This window comes from Miscanthus floridulus, chromosome 19 (genome assembly GCF_019320115.1).
Source record: "Miscanthus floridulus cultivar M001 chromosome 19, ASM1932011v1, whole genome shotgun sequence".
NCBI classification, from domain to species: Eukaryota; Viridiplantae; Streptophyta; class Magnoliopsida; order Poales; family Poaceae; genus Miscanthus; species Miscanthus floridulus.
In genome coordinates, this window is record NC_089598.1 from 11,104,303 (window position 1) to 11,117,989 (window position 13,687).

Sequence of the window (13,687 nt, forward strand, 5' to 3'; positions counted from 1 at the left end):
TCAAGAGAATGAACTCTTGAGATGAGGGATGATTTCACTAGATGATTAGGGTGATTACAAACCTCCCGGGGCTGCCACACAAGTTGGCAAGCTCCATGGGCGACGCTCTTGCCGACTAGGAGCAAGCTCCAATAGTAACAAACACAATTCACCGGCTTGAACCCGAACCATGTGCTCTAGGAGATGAAGGACAGTTGGGGTTGCTCTCTAATGTAGTTTGGAGGCTCAAACTCTCTTGGATTTGGAAGGGAATCAAAGGGAGAAGCTTGAGGGGCTCCAATGGTGAATGAGAGAGAGAGCAGCTCTTTTCTGTTTTGGACGAGCCAGAATGAGCAGGAGGTTCAAGAGAGCTATTGGGGAGGAAGAGGAAGGGTATAAATACCCTCCAGCCCTAATGATCACTTGAGTCATGGTAGTGCCACTCCTCAAGTGCGGCAGTGCCTCTCTTTAGGTGCGGTAGTGTCTCACCTGCCAGGCAGCACAAAAGATAGGATTGCAAAGCTTGCAGTCTTGGCTAAGGCTTTAAGGTTATTTGGTGGGTAAATGAGCGCTTGGTTGCACATTAAAGCTTGTGCATTGTATCCCCCTTTATAGTATGGCTTTTCCTAAACTCAAATTCGAAACATCAAAGAATTAAAACACCTTTGAGTTGGTCACTGCATCGTTTTATAATTGGGGGTTTCCACCATCGCATGTATTATCCTCTTTCTCAATATGACTTCATAAAGGTTTTGCAAACATCTTTGTCTCATTTCTTTGAGCAAACATATCTTGAGCATGTGACTTGAACCATTTCCATACATACAAGTTCACCTCATGGCTTTAAGTCACTTCTACTAATGATTTGATCCTCAACACATTATGACTCCTTATAGCTTGATTAGTTCCTCGACTCAATGCAAGTACTCTCTTCTTCACCTTAGCCATGGTACCTTGGTACTCAAGCCATCGCTTGCCCTTCACCTTCGCTTAGTCCCTCAAAGCCCTTTCCTTGCTATCTTCACCTTATCAAGCCATACATAAGTCACATCATATTAAGCATCCATTGAAAACCCATTTTTTCAATGGTATGATCCTTGCTTGAATATCTTCTAAATATGAATGTTGAGATCAATCAAGCTTTAGTTTGATTCACATAAAGACATATGAATCAACATTAATATGATCAAGCCAATTCATGATTCCTTATATCCTCTTTATCTTGGCTTAACACTCCTAATACTCACTTCAATATCTATCTTCATACTTCTAGCTTGATCAAAGCAATGTAAAGTAATTTTCCAAATCTTTATCCATACAACCAAACCAACATAGAGACCGGCTTATATCCAATATGAGTTGTGTCCTTTATCATTTAAACCTTTGCTTGGTATTTCTTCACTTATGCATTCTTGACTCATCCTTTAATTCTTGATCAAAGCTAATCCACTATCAAACTCTTCTTGTTCGTGCAAAGCAAGCCATTATTGAGACCAATCCAAAATCATCAACTCATGTCTCTTTTAACATTTGCCAAATATGCTTGCTTTCTCATGATACTATGGTATTCCTCAACATAGAAGCCATTTCATCAACTCTATTTGCATTGTTGTCTTTCTCTTGAACTATATTATTTCTGTGATCTTCCAACACAACAACACACAATTTTGGCCCCGACAGTCAAGTGTATTCTAGCGTCACCCGCCCTCGAGGGAATGTGCCCAGCCTCGCCTGACCCTGAGGGTGCAGGCTCCGTGTCGCCAGACCCCTCGAGCGCGAGCTCCGTCTCGCCCGACCCCAAGGGCACGGGTTCCATATCGCCCAACCCCAAGGGAGCGAGCTCCGCCTCACCCGATCTCTCGGGAGAAGACTCCGTCTCACTCGACGGGGTTAGTATTGCCCCCAACCACTACAGGTCCAAGCATGTGGGCCCTGGGTCAATCCTCTAACACCAGAAAGGACATGGTCATGCCTTGACGTGACCCGTGGCCACGTCAGGCCACACCTAGAGGATTGCATCGCCAACAGTGATAGGTGTGTGGGCGCTGTGCTGCCTAATACCGTATGACCGCTGACAGGAACATCAGTCCACCATGCCATCCGCTGGGATGAGATGGAGAGCCATGACCCGCTGATGACGTCAAGGTATAGCGCCAGTGGTGAACAGGAGCACGACGTGGAGCCATCCCTGTCATCATCTACAGCGTCGATGGGACCCGCATGAGGGAGAAGAAGGACGTGGCGATCCTGGAGGACTTCTTCTCCTCGATTCTCTTCCTCTTTCTCTCTCTCTTGCTCATGTAACCAGCGCCTTCCCCTTCATTTATAAAAGGTGAAGCTGGACGCTCACACACAGACAGGCAAGAACACAACCAGACACACTCTTTTCACTAGAGACTTGGGACATTCTCCCTCTCTCGCCTATTTGTAACCCCTACTACAAATCAAGTGCCGGTAATATGAGCAGCAGCAGACTGAACGTAGGGATATTCTGCCTAAACCAGTATAAATCCTTGTGTCTTCTGAGCACACCATCCGGGCTAGACACGCAAACTATAAATTTACTAGCCGATGATTCGAAACACCGACAATGTTGAACATGTATACTAAACTATTTATTAGTTGAATGGGTCACAAGGTTACACAAGGTCTCAGGTAGATTAACTCAATATCATCAAAGGCATGAGTCACACTAGCAACCATATCAACCATCAAGTGAAAGCAATCAACTTAAGCGAGGCAAGTTCTGGACTACAGCACAACAGTCACTTGTTTTGATCATAACTGGAGTTGTAGGTATTCAACAAAAGTGTTCATAGACTTTATCGAAAGCTTATGAAATTGTCTACAACTTTCTTATTATCATCTTAAGATGATTCAACAGTTATCAAGGTCAAACAACACAAGGAAACATTTTTGTACAAACATGGATAGAATGTGATAGGTAATTTCTAAAATTCAAAACTCCCAAACCTGTTGGACTAAAATCATGAAATTTTAGTACAACCAAGATCAGCAAGTTACCTACAACTTTTGTATATATCACAAACACAGAAAAAGATAATTTTCACTATAAAAATAGTTCCTCAACAGAAATTGCACACAAAACAAGCATTAACATAGGTAAATCAAAAAATCACTCATACATGCTCCAATAAGGCTGAAATTTTTACTACACATTTAGCATAACATGAGAAGCCTACCATAAAAATTCCACATCAATTGGAGCAATACAATTGCAGATATGAATTTAGCCATAGAAAACCATAAATAGCATAGATATAATCCTATATCAAAAACTTTCTACTAAAACATACAAGATTATACATCCACTACCTAGATCTACTCACAAGGATTCCAAAACATCTTCATTTTTCTTTTTATAATTTTTCTACAATTTACTATGAAATTCTAAAGTTTCAGCTGAAAACACATAAAAGAAAAGGAAAAACCCTGTAGCGCACTATTTACCTGAGTCACGGTTTGTGCACTTAGACCCCTAGAAAAGTTACTATTGCTGCGCGAGGTCCCTGGTCGTGAATGAAGTAGAGGAGGCGCTCGTCGGTGCTGATTCTGGTGGATCCTATGGACAAACAGCGAAGGGGGTGAGCCGATGAGCACCACGGCGGCACAAGGAACACAGCTCAAGGGAGAGGAAGGAGGGAGATCAACCGGAGTGAGCTGACCACGACAAGGAGGTCGCGGTGGCCATGGCAGACGGCCATGGCGGGAACCGGCACTGAGGATGATTCCGGCGATGAGGGATCAAGAAACTGGTCTAGGGAGGAGATCAAGGAGGAGGAGGTGCTTTCTGCGAGAGGACCTGACGACGGCGCAGAGAGGGAAAAGAGAGTGAGAACGTCGACGGCTTGGCATTTTAACGACGAGGATGCGAACTCCAACTTCACCAGCTCCTGCTCGAGGCGGCCATGCAGGTAGGATCGTGTCCAAGCGCGGGAAACATCACGAAGGGGGCAGATGGCGGGCGGCGAGCGGCGGTGAGGGAGGCAGGCGAGCTGCTGTTGGTTACTGTTCACCGACTGAAACCCCTGCCTTGGCTCCTCTCTATCTACCGATACAAGCGACAAAATATCAAACCAATTTCCCCAGGTTGTAGAGCTGCATGAGCGCAACAACTTTGCTTAAAGGATCAACATGAAACTCTCACTGATTTGAAAGATTTTGAGTTTTGAAAACATGTACATGGAAACTAAAAACTGAATTCAGCTTCAGTGCTTCCATAACAGATTTGATTAAGCATTTTTAGGTAATTAATTAGTGGACAAAACACTTCCAAACAATCCAAAAAATAGCATAGTATCAAAGTACAAACTTCTTACCAATTCATAGAAGCAAAGTTGCACAAATTTTATTTATGAAAATTGATTTAATAATTTGCCAAATATTGAACTTGATTACTGTTTTTCATAACTAAGCCAAAATGCCAAGCGAGGAAAAACAGTTATTGAATTCAATTTTTGAAGCTCAAATTTAATATATTTGACTTGGAAACACAAACAAACTTTGATTCCATATTAAATAACACACTTTGCACTTCAAATCTTATATTGACAAAATTTTATTTGTTTAAGGAAATTACAAACCATAAAATCATAAAGTATCTTAATCAATATTATTGTCAACATTTCATGCACACATATAACAAAACATATGCAACATATACATGCTATACTTGAAACATGAAATGCATAAATGACACATGGCTTGATGATTATACTTGATGATGATCATGGTCAAGGTTCTATTAACTCAATTGGAAGGAACATGATCAACACTAACCATGCATATTTTGAAAATGTTAGTAAGTCATCCAAAGAGGTTTGCCTCTATCATTAAAAAGGTTAAAGTTAGATCTCGTTTGAAAGAGCTTAATTCCACCTCTGTTACCACTTTGCAAAGTGTCAAATTAAAACTCATAATCATCCTCTGACTTGTTTTGGTTAGACTTAATCCACTGCTTAACTTTAAGCTGACACCTGGGGTGTCACAACATCCTCTCTAGATGCTAGCTCGGCTTAAACACTCTCTAAATCCTCCATTAGTTTAGTGATGAATAGTTTGGTCTTGCTATCCAAATTTTTAGTTAATTCATCATTTTCTTCATCACTAGATACATCATCACTAAAGTAATCACTTGTATCACTACTAGAGATGTCACTAGGGGTAGGAGGTTTGGATCTCGATTTGGGTTTTACCTTCTCACCCTTTGCCATGAGACAAATGTGAGGGGAGTAGTAGTCATCATCAAACATGTTGTTGAAGTGCCTTGGTGTAGAGGATGGCTTGTGAATAGCGATGGTTGCAACCTTCTCATCCTCTTCACTTGTGCTTTCTTTGGTTGAATCCCATTCATGTCCAATGTGAGCCTCTCTCATGTGCCTTCTGCTCTTTTTGTAGTCGGTGTTTCTCTCTTTCTTGTCTCTCTTATAATTGTTGTCTTTAATTTCATGGGGACAATGAGCAATGAAATGTTCGGTGCTCCCACAATTGTAGCATGGCCTATTCTTATTGTTTGGGAACTTCCTCTTCACTACCTTGTAGCCTTGCTTTTTAGCCCCTTTTGATATCTTCTCAAAAAGAGAGCAACATCTTTCACTTTCTCATATTGTTTACTATCACTTTCATCTTCACTTGATGATGGTGTTGTCTCTACTTCCTGTTTGACTTGCTTGTAGAGGGCTGCTTGGTTGACTTGTTGGCTTTGAGAGCTACATCTTTGATCTTTATGCCATCTAGCTGTGCTTGCAACTCACCAAGCTTCCTTCTTTCAAGTGCTTCCTCTCTTTGCATGTCAAAGGTCAAGATACTCCCAAGTACATCATTTGGGGTGAAGTACTCAAACTTCTTCTTGTCTTTAATGAGTGTCACAATGGTCTCATTTCTAGGTGAATAAGCTTCTAACATGATTTTGACAACCTTGTGATCATCAAGCTCATCACCACCATAGCCTCTAATTTTTCCAACAATCACCATTAACCTATCAAACATCTCTTGTGGCCTTTCTCCATCCAAGATCACAAACTGGTTGAGCTTAGCCATCAACAAATCAATTCTTGCCTTCCTTACTTTGTCAACCCCTTCATGTGCAAGGTGTAGAGTATCCCAAATTTGCTTGGCAACATCAACTCCCATCACTCTATTGTACTCACCACCATCCAAAGCACTTAGCAACACACTTGTAGCATGACAATTGAGATGAATGTTGCAAATTTTGGTTGGAGTTGGATTTTTGGGGTCAACCGGTGGCTCAACACCATTATGCACAATCTCCCAAATGCCTAGATGAAGACCTACAAGATAAGCCCTTATCAAGTGCTTCCACTTGGCAAAGTTGGTCCCATCAAAACGAGGCAACTTGCCCGTGGGCACATTGATAAAAGATCTATGATCATGGTTAGGCATAGACATAGAAGAATAATTGTAGGATATGGCTGCATATTTGTTGTTGTCACCGCCCTTTGCCTTGGTCTCCTTCTTGCCACCCTTGGATACTTGGTAAGACTCATCATCATCTCCATCTTCGGTGCTACTGGAGATCTCACTTGATGAAGTGTTGCTTGCCTTGGCTTCTTCCTCCTTCTTCTTCTTGTCTTCTCTTCTTTTCCTCCTTGCTTCTCTCTTCAATTTCCGTTCCTTTTTTCTTTGCATCTTCTCAGCTAGTCTTTGCTGCGCTTCTTTCTTCCTTTGCCTTTCTTCTCTTTTCAATCTTCTTACTTCTTTTCTTTGCTTCTTTTCTTTTTCTTTGCTTCTTTTCTTCTTCTTTTTGTGCCTTTTCCTCATCGGACAGCGCGATTTGTGGAAGTGTGGGTGGTGTTGTTGAAGCACTCAGCTCGCTGTTGTCCGTGTCATGTAAACCCATGTCCTTCGGATCGACATGTATGGGTTTCATAACCCTGGATCCTCCTCCTGGCTGCATACCTCATGCGGTGAAGCGTCAATGAGGTAACCGGCTCAGATACCACTTGTAGGATCTCTGGTTAGACTAGAAGGGGGTGAATAGGCCTATAAAAAATTCAGCTCAAACAAATGTGAGAACTTTGTGCAGTAGTGCTGCTCTATGCACAGCACTGCTGCTCTGGAGGATACCTGAGACTATAATTCAAAAATTGCCCAACAAAAATTAGATCGAGTAAATTCCTGATGTTCCAGGGGTAGTATTGAACCTGTTTCACCACTTGAAAGTTGGGTAAAGTGCACACACGAGTAGATCGGGACCAAACCCTAAAATCACCACAAACACAAGTGTAGCAATGCAAATCACAAGAACACAAGTGAGACACTGATTTATCCCATGGTTTAGCTCGCCACTAAGGCTTGTCTAAGTCCACATTGTTAAGGAAGCCACCAAGGCCTGGGTTTCATGAAACCCTATCCTCGTTCTTAAGTCAAGAGAGTGAACTCTTGAGATGAGGGGCGATTCCACTAGATGATTGGGGTGATTATAAACCTCTCGGGGCTGCCACACAAGTTGGCAAGCTCCACGGGTGACGCGCTAGCCGGCTAGGAGCGAGCTCCAAGAGTAACAAATGCAATCCGCTAGCTTGAACGCGAACCAAGTGCTTTTGACGATGAAAAACAGTTGGAGCAACTCTCTAATGAAGTTTGGAGGCCCAATCTCTCAAAGATTTGAAAGGGAATCAAAGGGAGAGTGTTTGGGAGCCTTCAATGGAGAAGAGAGGAGTACTCTGGTGGTTCTGAGATGCAAATAGTCGTGGGTGACCGTTGGGAGAGAAAGGGGGTGAAGGAAATACCCCTTCTTCCAAAGGTCAGATTTTAAGTCACAGCAGTGCTGCCCGCAGAGCAGTAGTGGCCTGTCAGCTCCGAATTGAAAATTGTTTCACATGCTGACTAGGCAAGGTAAAAGAGGATGTTTGGTGGAATTTTAGCACTTAGTTGCACGTTGAAACTTGCACATTGCATCCCCTTTGTAATACGGCTTTTCCTAAACTCAAATTCAAAATAAAAAAGAATTATAGATGCCTTTGAGTTGGATGTTGCATTCTTTTGTAATTGGGGGCTTCACCATCGTGTGTATAATCCTCCTTTTGATTTTACCTGCTTGTCATCTCGATAAATCTCGTTAGCCCCTTAATTGTGTTGTCATTATCACCAAAACCCACATTAGGGATTGATTGCTCTTACACTAACCATGAGCAGGAATTTGCCGAGGACACCGACGAAGGCAAGTCCAACCTATTCCCACCTTGATGCATGTTGATCCCATTTTCAAACACAACCCGTAGAAGCCATTTTATTGCATAAAATGTATTTTAGCGACATAGCTAAACCCGGTTGGATAGCCATCCTTGATTTGTGTTAACTTGATTGCCTTGCTCAAACTTAAGGATTATTGTTGTGCTATGATGAAATATCATTATCTAGTATGCTTAGGACCTGATACTCATACCACTATATTTTTCTCAAGTTCAATGATTTCAAGTAAAATGGTGTGAGTTGTGAGGATAAGTGATGTGGGTTACATATAATGGTTAATGAACAAGTTATAGTTGGTGATTACCCTAAAGATGGGGTGGATCGGTGTCTCATGTGGGAGATGCCTAGGAGTTGTGGCTTGTACCTTTTGTGGTTAAGCATGAAGATGTCCGCCTTGTCGTGATTAAGGACCAAGTTGATGATTCATCTTTCCTAACTCAATTATTGTACAACCACTCGACCTTGCATGGGAAAGGCTTAGTCTAAATTCCACTAGTTGGTATGGCAATCACTTGGAGGCAGGTGTGCAACGAGACACTAAGAGATTTATGTAGCATTTGAATAATGGTATATGAATTATAATGAGCTCTATGAAATACTGAAATATGAGAACCTTGCCTTAGTGTTCCCGTGGTGAGAGCTAGTACTTAGCTATGGAGGGTAATGGCTTTGATGGATCCGTGCTTACACTACGGTGTTAAGTTATGATACCCTACTTGTGGTGAAAGTGTACAACCTCTGCAGACTGTAAAATCTATCGGGATAGCCGTGTCCATGGTCTTGGACGAGTTATGGTTTGGTTTCAACAACTAGTTGGGTTGGGATGAGTGAAAACATGAGTGATGGTGATTTCAGAAATGAACGGTGACATACCATGTGTTGTGGGAACAAAGTGTTCAGCGACACTTAAAATATGACAAACCCTTTTTTGGAAATACTCTATATATGGAAAATTAGTTTTGCAAAAATGTTTACAAAACCAAACCCTTGCATGTGTCAAAATATAGCTTTATGCAAATCAACCAAAGTCTTGTCCTTGATATATACATATGCATGTATTTATACCCCCACTCCATAGGGTAGGGTTGGATTTGCTAAGTAATTTGTACTCACCCTTGCTTTGTTGTATAGAAGAAGACCCGAACTTCGTCCCAGACGCTACGTTCGAGTGAGGTCGTGTCTGCACCCAGCTAGCCTATGGCATGGGATCGTCAAATATTAGCGTGCTTGGTTTGTGTGGATCTTTGGATCCATCTGTATCTTTATTTTGGCATGGTTTAAGTGTCTGCTTCCGTTTGAACTGCTACTCTGAGAACTATTTGATGTAATAAATCTGCGTACTAGCCTCCTGGAACTAGTATTTTCATCACATTTGAGTTCCCGGATAACCGGGGGAACTTTAGTCACCGAGAAGCGAAGAGTTGTCGAGACGAATTCCAACAGCAACGCCTTCAGGAAGGGTTGTCGAGAACACCATCGTCGCTCGTCCAAGATGGACCGGGTTTTCACCCGTGGAAGGCAGTGCCGGTGAACACGATGAGCGGGGCCCACAGGCATCTCCGTTGCCAAAGCTTTCGCCCACGGAGTCCCCCAACACAATGTCGAGCCAAGACACTGGACCCTAGCTTGCTCTCATAGTCGTCGTTGCTGCCCCGCCATCCCACAGAGACCCTTCCAGAGGGGCATCTACGCGCCAGCTGCACGCAGCAGCCGCATAGGTGCGTCGGTCGCAACCTTCGGCCTGGCAACACTCGGAAACGGGCTTACCCTGCTGTGCGCGTCACCATGTCGCATGCCGAAGCCATTGTCGTCCGTCTTCTCCGGCTCTGGCACCCGTAGCCAACGCTGTTGAACAACCGCATAGCTGCCGCCGTGCACGAATGTCGGCCCACCACCGTGGGCACCGCCCCAGCCCAAGGGGCACCGGATCCAGCCGCTAGGGTAGAGAACCTAGCGCCCCTAAGCCGGCGCCGCCGCCCACTCCCCCCCCCTCCCCCCGCCTGGGGGCGATCGGATCCGGCAACCAGGACACTGGATCAATCTGCCCTTGCTCTGGACCAGCCCAGGTTGGTGCTACCATGCAGGAAGAATGGGACGACAGAGGGGGGAGAAGAAGGAGGATCCCACCGCCGCCGCCGCCCTGCGCCTGCCCAGGCTCTGGCCGGCGCCGCCATAGCCGCGGCCGAGCAGCCTCGCCGAGCCCCACGTCGCTCGGTCGCAGCCATGCCCCGCCAGCCTTGCCGCCGGCGTGCTCCAGCAGCGGCGCGGCGGGAGAGGGAGGAGACGGAGGGGGCAGCCGATAGGTTTCGGAGGTCACCCGAGTCGCCCACGTGGGAGGCGACGTGGGGGCATGTTGCGGTATTCTCCAACGATCTATATTCAGGAGGACATAAGCTTTCTTGTTCACCTGGATTGTGAAAGCTCTTCTATGTATTTTGAGAACATAAAAAAGACCTCTTCACAAAAATCTCAGGTAACTTGTTAGTACATGCTTACCTGTCTCGATGATTTTCTAATGCATGCAGCAGTTTTTGGTATTTCATTTTGGACCAGAGATGCTTATTTGTTGTTGTAACCGGAGAAAACTTGTTCTAATCAACTCATCCATATGGAAAAGGATGAAGGTATCCATGGATCTTCTGATAATTCCATGGTTGCAGGGAAGATATAAGACATGCTTACCGTATCTCAGTGAAGGACTGAAATTGCTCTAAAGATCAAATCTTCCCTGCACATTGACATCAGAAGCTGGATGCACTAGCTCAATTTGTGGGGAAAAAAACAAAATTAGACCTATTCTTATTTCAAGGTAAGATTACATATCAAACAAGTATAACGAATCGTGATAAAAAACACTTTATGACCCATTTCTAAAGAAATCAACTGAGCTCAGCCTCTAGCTGCCATTCCAAGTAAACCAAGAATTGAACACATCTTGCACATAGTTCATCAAACTTAACATGGTAAAAATATTTCACGGTATTTTAACTCCGTTTATATTATATATAACTCCAGAAAGACAAAAGCATGAGAATCATCATTATCATCCAAGTTGGAGGCAGTGATACATATCAGCACAAATACCTGTACTGTTTTCATTAAGATATTTTGAGAAGGAACTTGGATAGGCTGTGATGAAACCAAGGAAGCTCACTGCAGAAAAACTGGCAACAGATTCCAACTTCTTCGATTCTGTGTCAACAGCAAGCACCCAACCCTTGGTGTGCCAAAACATGAGCTTGCACATCAAGTACATAACGCTGTTAAACTCACACAAAGTTGGGAGGCCCACCGGCATTTTCTTCAAGTTTGGTTTGCCATTGACACATAGCCTATCAGGCAACAGATCAGACCACCCATAAAAATCTTCAGAGACTGTTACATCCTCACTGCTGACGTCGTGTGCCCTTCCCCACTCCATCGAATCAAGCTTCCTGCTCCTTGTCACAGCAATCCATTTGTACACAAGTTCATCCTCATCCTCATCCTCATCATCATCATCAGCAGCATACTCTACCTCAACAAATTTGATCACCTCACCACAGCCAATGACATCCCTGAAGAATGCTGAGTCACCTTTATGTTGAAGATTGCCCGGCATCGGTTCAGGCATTGGGATATAGTGAAGCCTGGGGTCATCAGAAAGGATATCGCAGAACATGATGCCTCCCCACAAATCGACCCAGCCCAAGAGTGAACCTTTCAGCGGGATCACCTTGGTTGGTTTGAAGCTTAGAACGTTGAGGTGGTTCTTAGTAACCCATTCAGATGGCTCCACCGGCGCCACCCTCGTTGTCCACGCCCCAGTCCTGGAGGAGAAGACAGTCAAATTGAACATCCCGGAGTCCCAGTAGAGAGCAGCCACGGCGAAGTGGTCGGCGCCGCAGCGCACTATCCCGGTGTTGCAGAGGCCCGAGCTGCAGGGCTCGCCGGGATCCGGGATCAGGAGGAGCGAAGGGTGCCTCGGGTGGGCGCGGTAGATGAAATAGTCGCTGACGCGGCCGCGGTCCAAGCAGACCTCGAAGAGGATGAGGTCGTCCCGGGAGAAGATGACCAAGGGGTTGTGGCTGCTGAACTGGTCGTTCCTGCCGGGGCAGTGCACTCGGAGGTGGGAGACGGCCGGCGGGTCGGCCGCGAAGAGGAACACCTCGATGGGGTTTCCGTCGCTGGTGCACCCTGCGACCGCGACGGCCGCGTTCTGGAGGTCGGAGATGAAGGCGCGCCTCGCGAGGATGATCCAGTCGGGGTAGCGAGGCCCCAGCTCCGGAAGCTCGGGGGCACGGTCGCCTTCTCTCTTGGCTTCTTTTATGGCGGCGATCCAGTCGACGTCTCTCATGGCGATCGGCGATAGACGGAGTTGCAACTGGACGGATCAGCTCGTATACACACAATGTTTGGAGCCCATCTGATATGGAATTGTTCGGCTTGTTCGGCGGTTGTACTCTTTTCTCGGAAAACGTTTCTCTGTTGGTCTCTGTTGATGTTAGTTATTGTCGTTATAGGATAGGATTTATGCGGGCCAATTTTAAGTTTAACTAGGTCTATAAAAAATATAAGTAACATTTGTATCTCTAAATAATTTTAAATTATAAAAATATATTTAGCAATTTATCTGATGATAATAACTGTACATCATAAATATTAATATTTTTTTATATATTTAGTTAAAAGTGTTCTTGGTAGTACTAACCTTTGTTGTTTCGTGCTTTTGGAAGGGACTCTCAAATCTATTTCTATATCTATCTATCTATATCATTATCTATATTTATCTATCTATCTACACCTAAAAATTTTCTCTAGACTAAAAAAAATTGTACCAAATACGTATACTATCTAACTGACCAAATACGTACACTATCCGGCCGCCGTTCCTCTGCACCACAAATCCAAAGTCGTACCAAATACGTATATTATCCAGCTAAATACGTACACTATCCGGCCGCGCCGAGTCTGAAATCCAAAATCGCGCCCAGTTCTACGGAGTACGCGTCGGAGCCAATTCTACACAGTTTGCGACTTCGCATCCAAAACGGTCAGCACTCAACAGCCTCGTCAGGACGGTCGGCAGCCTCACGTACGGGCTGGGCTGATCAGTTTAATCTCTTCCTGCCCCCCGCCCCGCTCCGTTGATCCCGAGCATGAAATACGAAACTGAACCGTGCATGTCCACATACAATACGAAGCAAGACGGAACCCCATACAAATATGCACCTCACGCATTGGAAGACTTGTACAACTTGTACATGCTAACATGCAGTACGAAGCGGAGACCGTACCGTGTGCATGCCCACTGCAAACATCATCAAACGTTGGGATCGACATATCGGCGCAAACTCGTCGGCAAAAAAGCGACAAGAACAAGCGGGCATGGAGGCCGGCGTCCAACCCCGCCAGCAGCTTCATCACGCCGCCGCTCATCATCTAGCTATTAGCGAGGCCCGACATGCAGTGCCAGCGCGTGCTCCGCAGACGA

The 13,687-nt window shown here is 44.7% G+C and overlaps 1 protein-coding gene across 1 annotated transcript; it reads right to left on the reverse strand.

Annotated features, from left to right (window-relative positions):
• Positions 1-11,232: 11,232 nt before the first annotated feature.
• LOC136528588 (uncharacterized) lies at positions 11,233-12,568 on the reverse strand. The gene has a single exon (XM_066521552.1). The coding sequence runs from the start codon at positions 12,548-12,550 to the stop codon at positions 11,258-11,260; it is 1,293 nt and encodes a 430-aa protein (XP_066377649.1). The 5' UTR covers positions 12,551-12,568; the 3' UTR covers positions 11,233-11,257.
• Between the last annotated feature and the right edge of the window lie 1,119 nt (positions 12,569-13,687).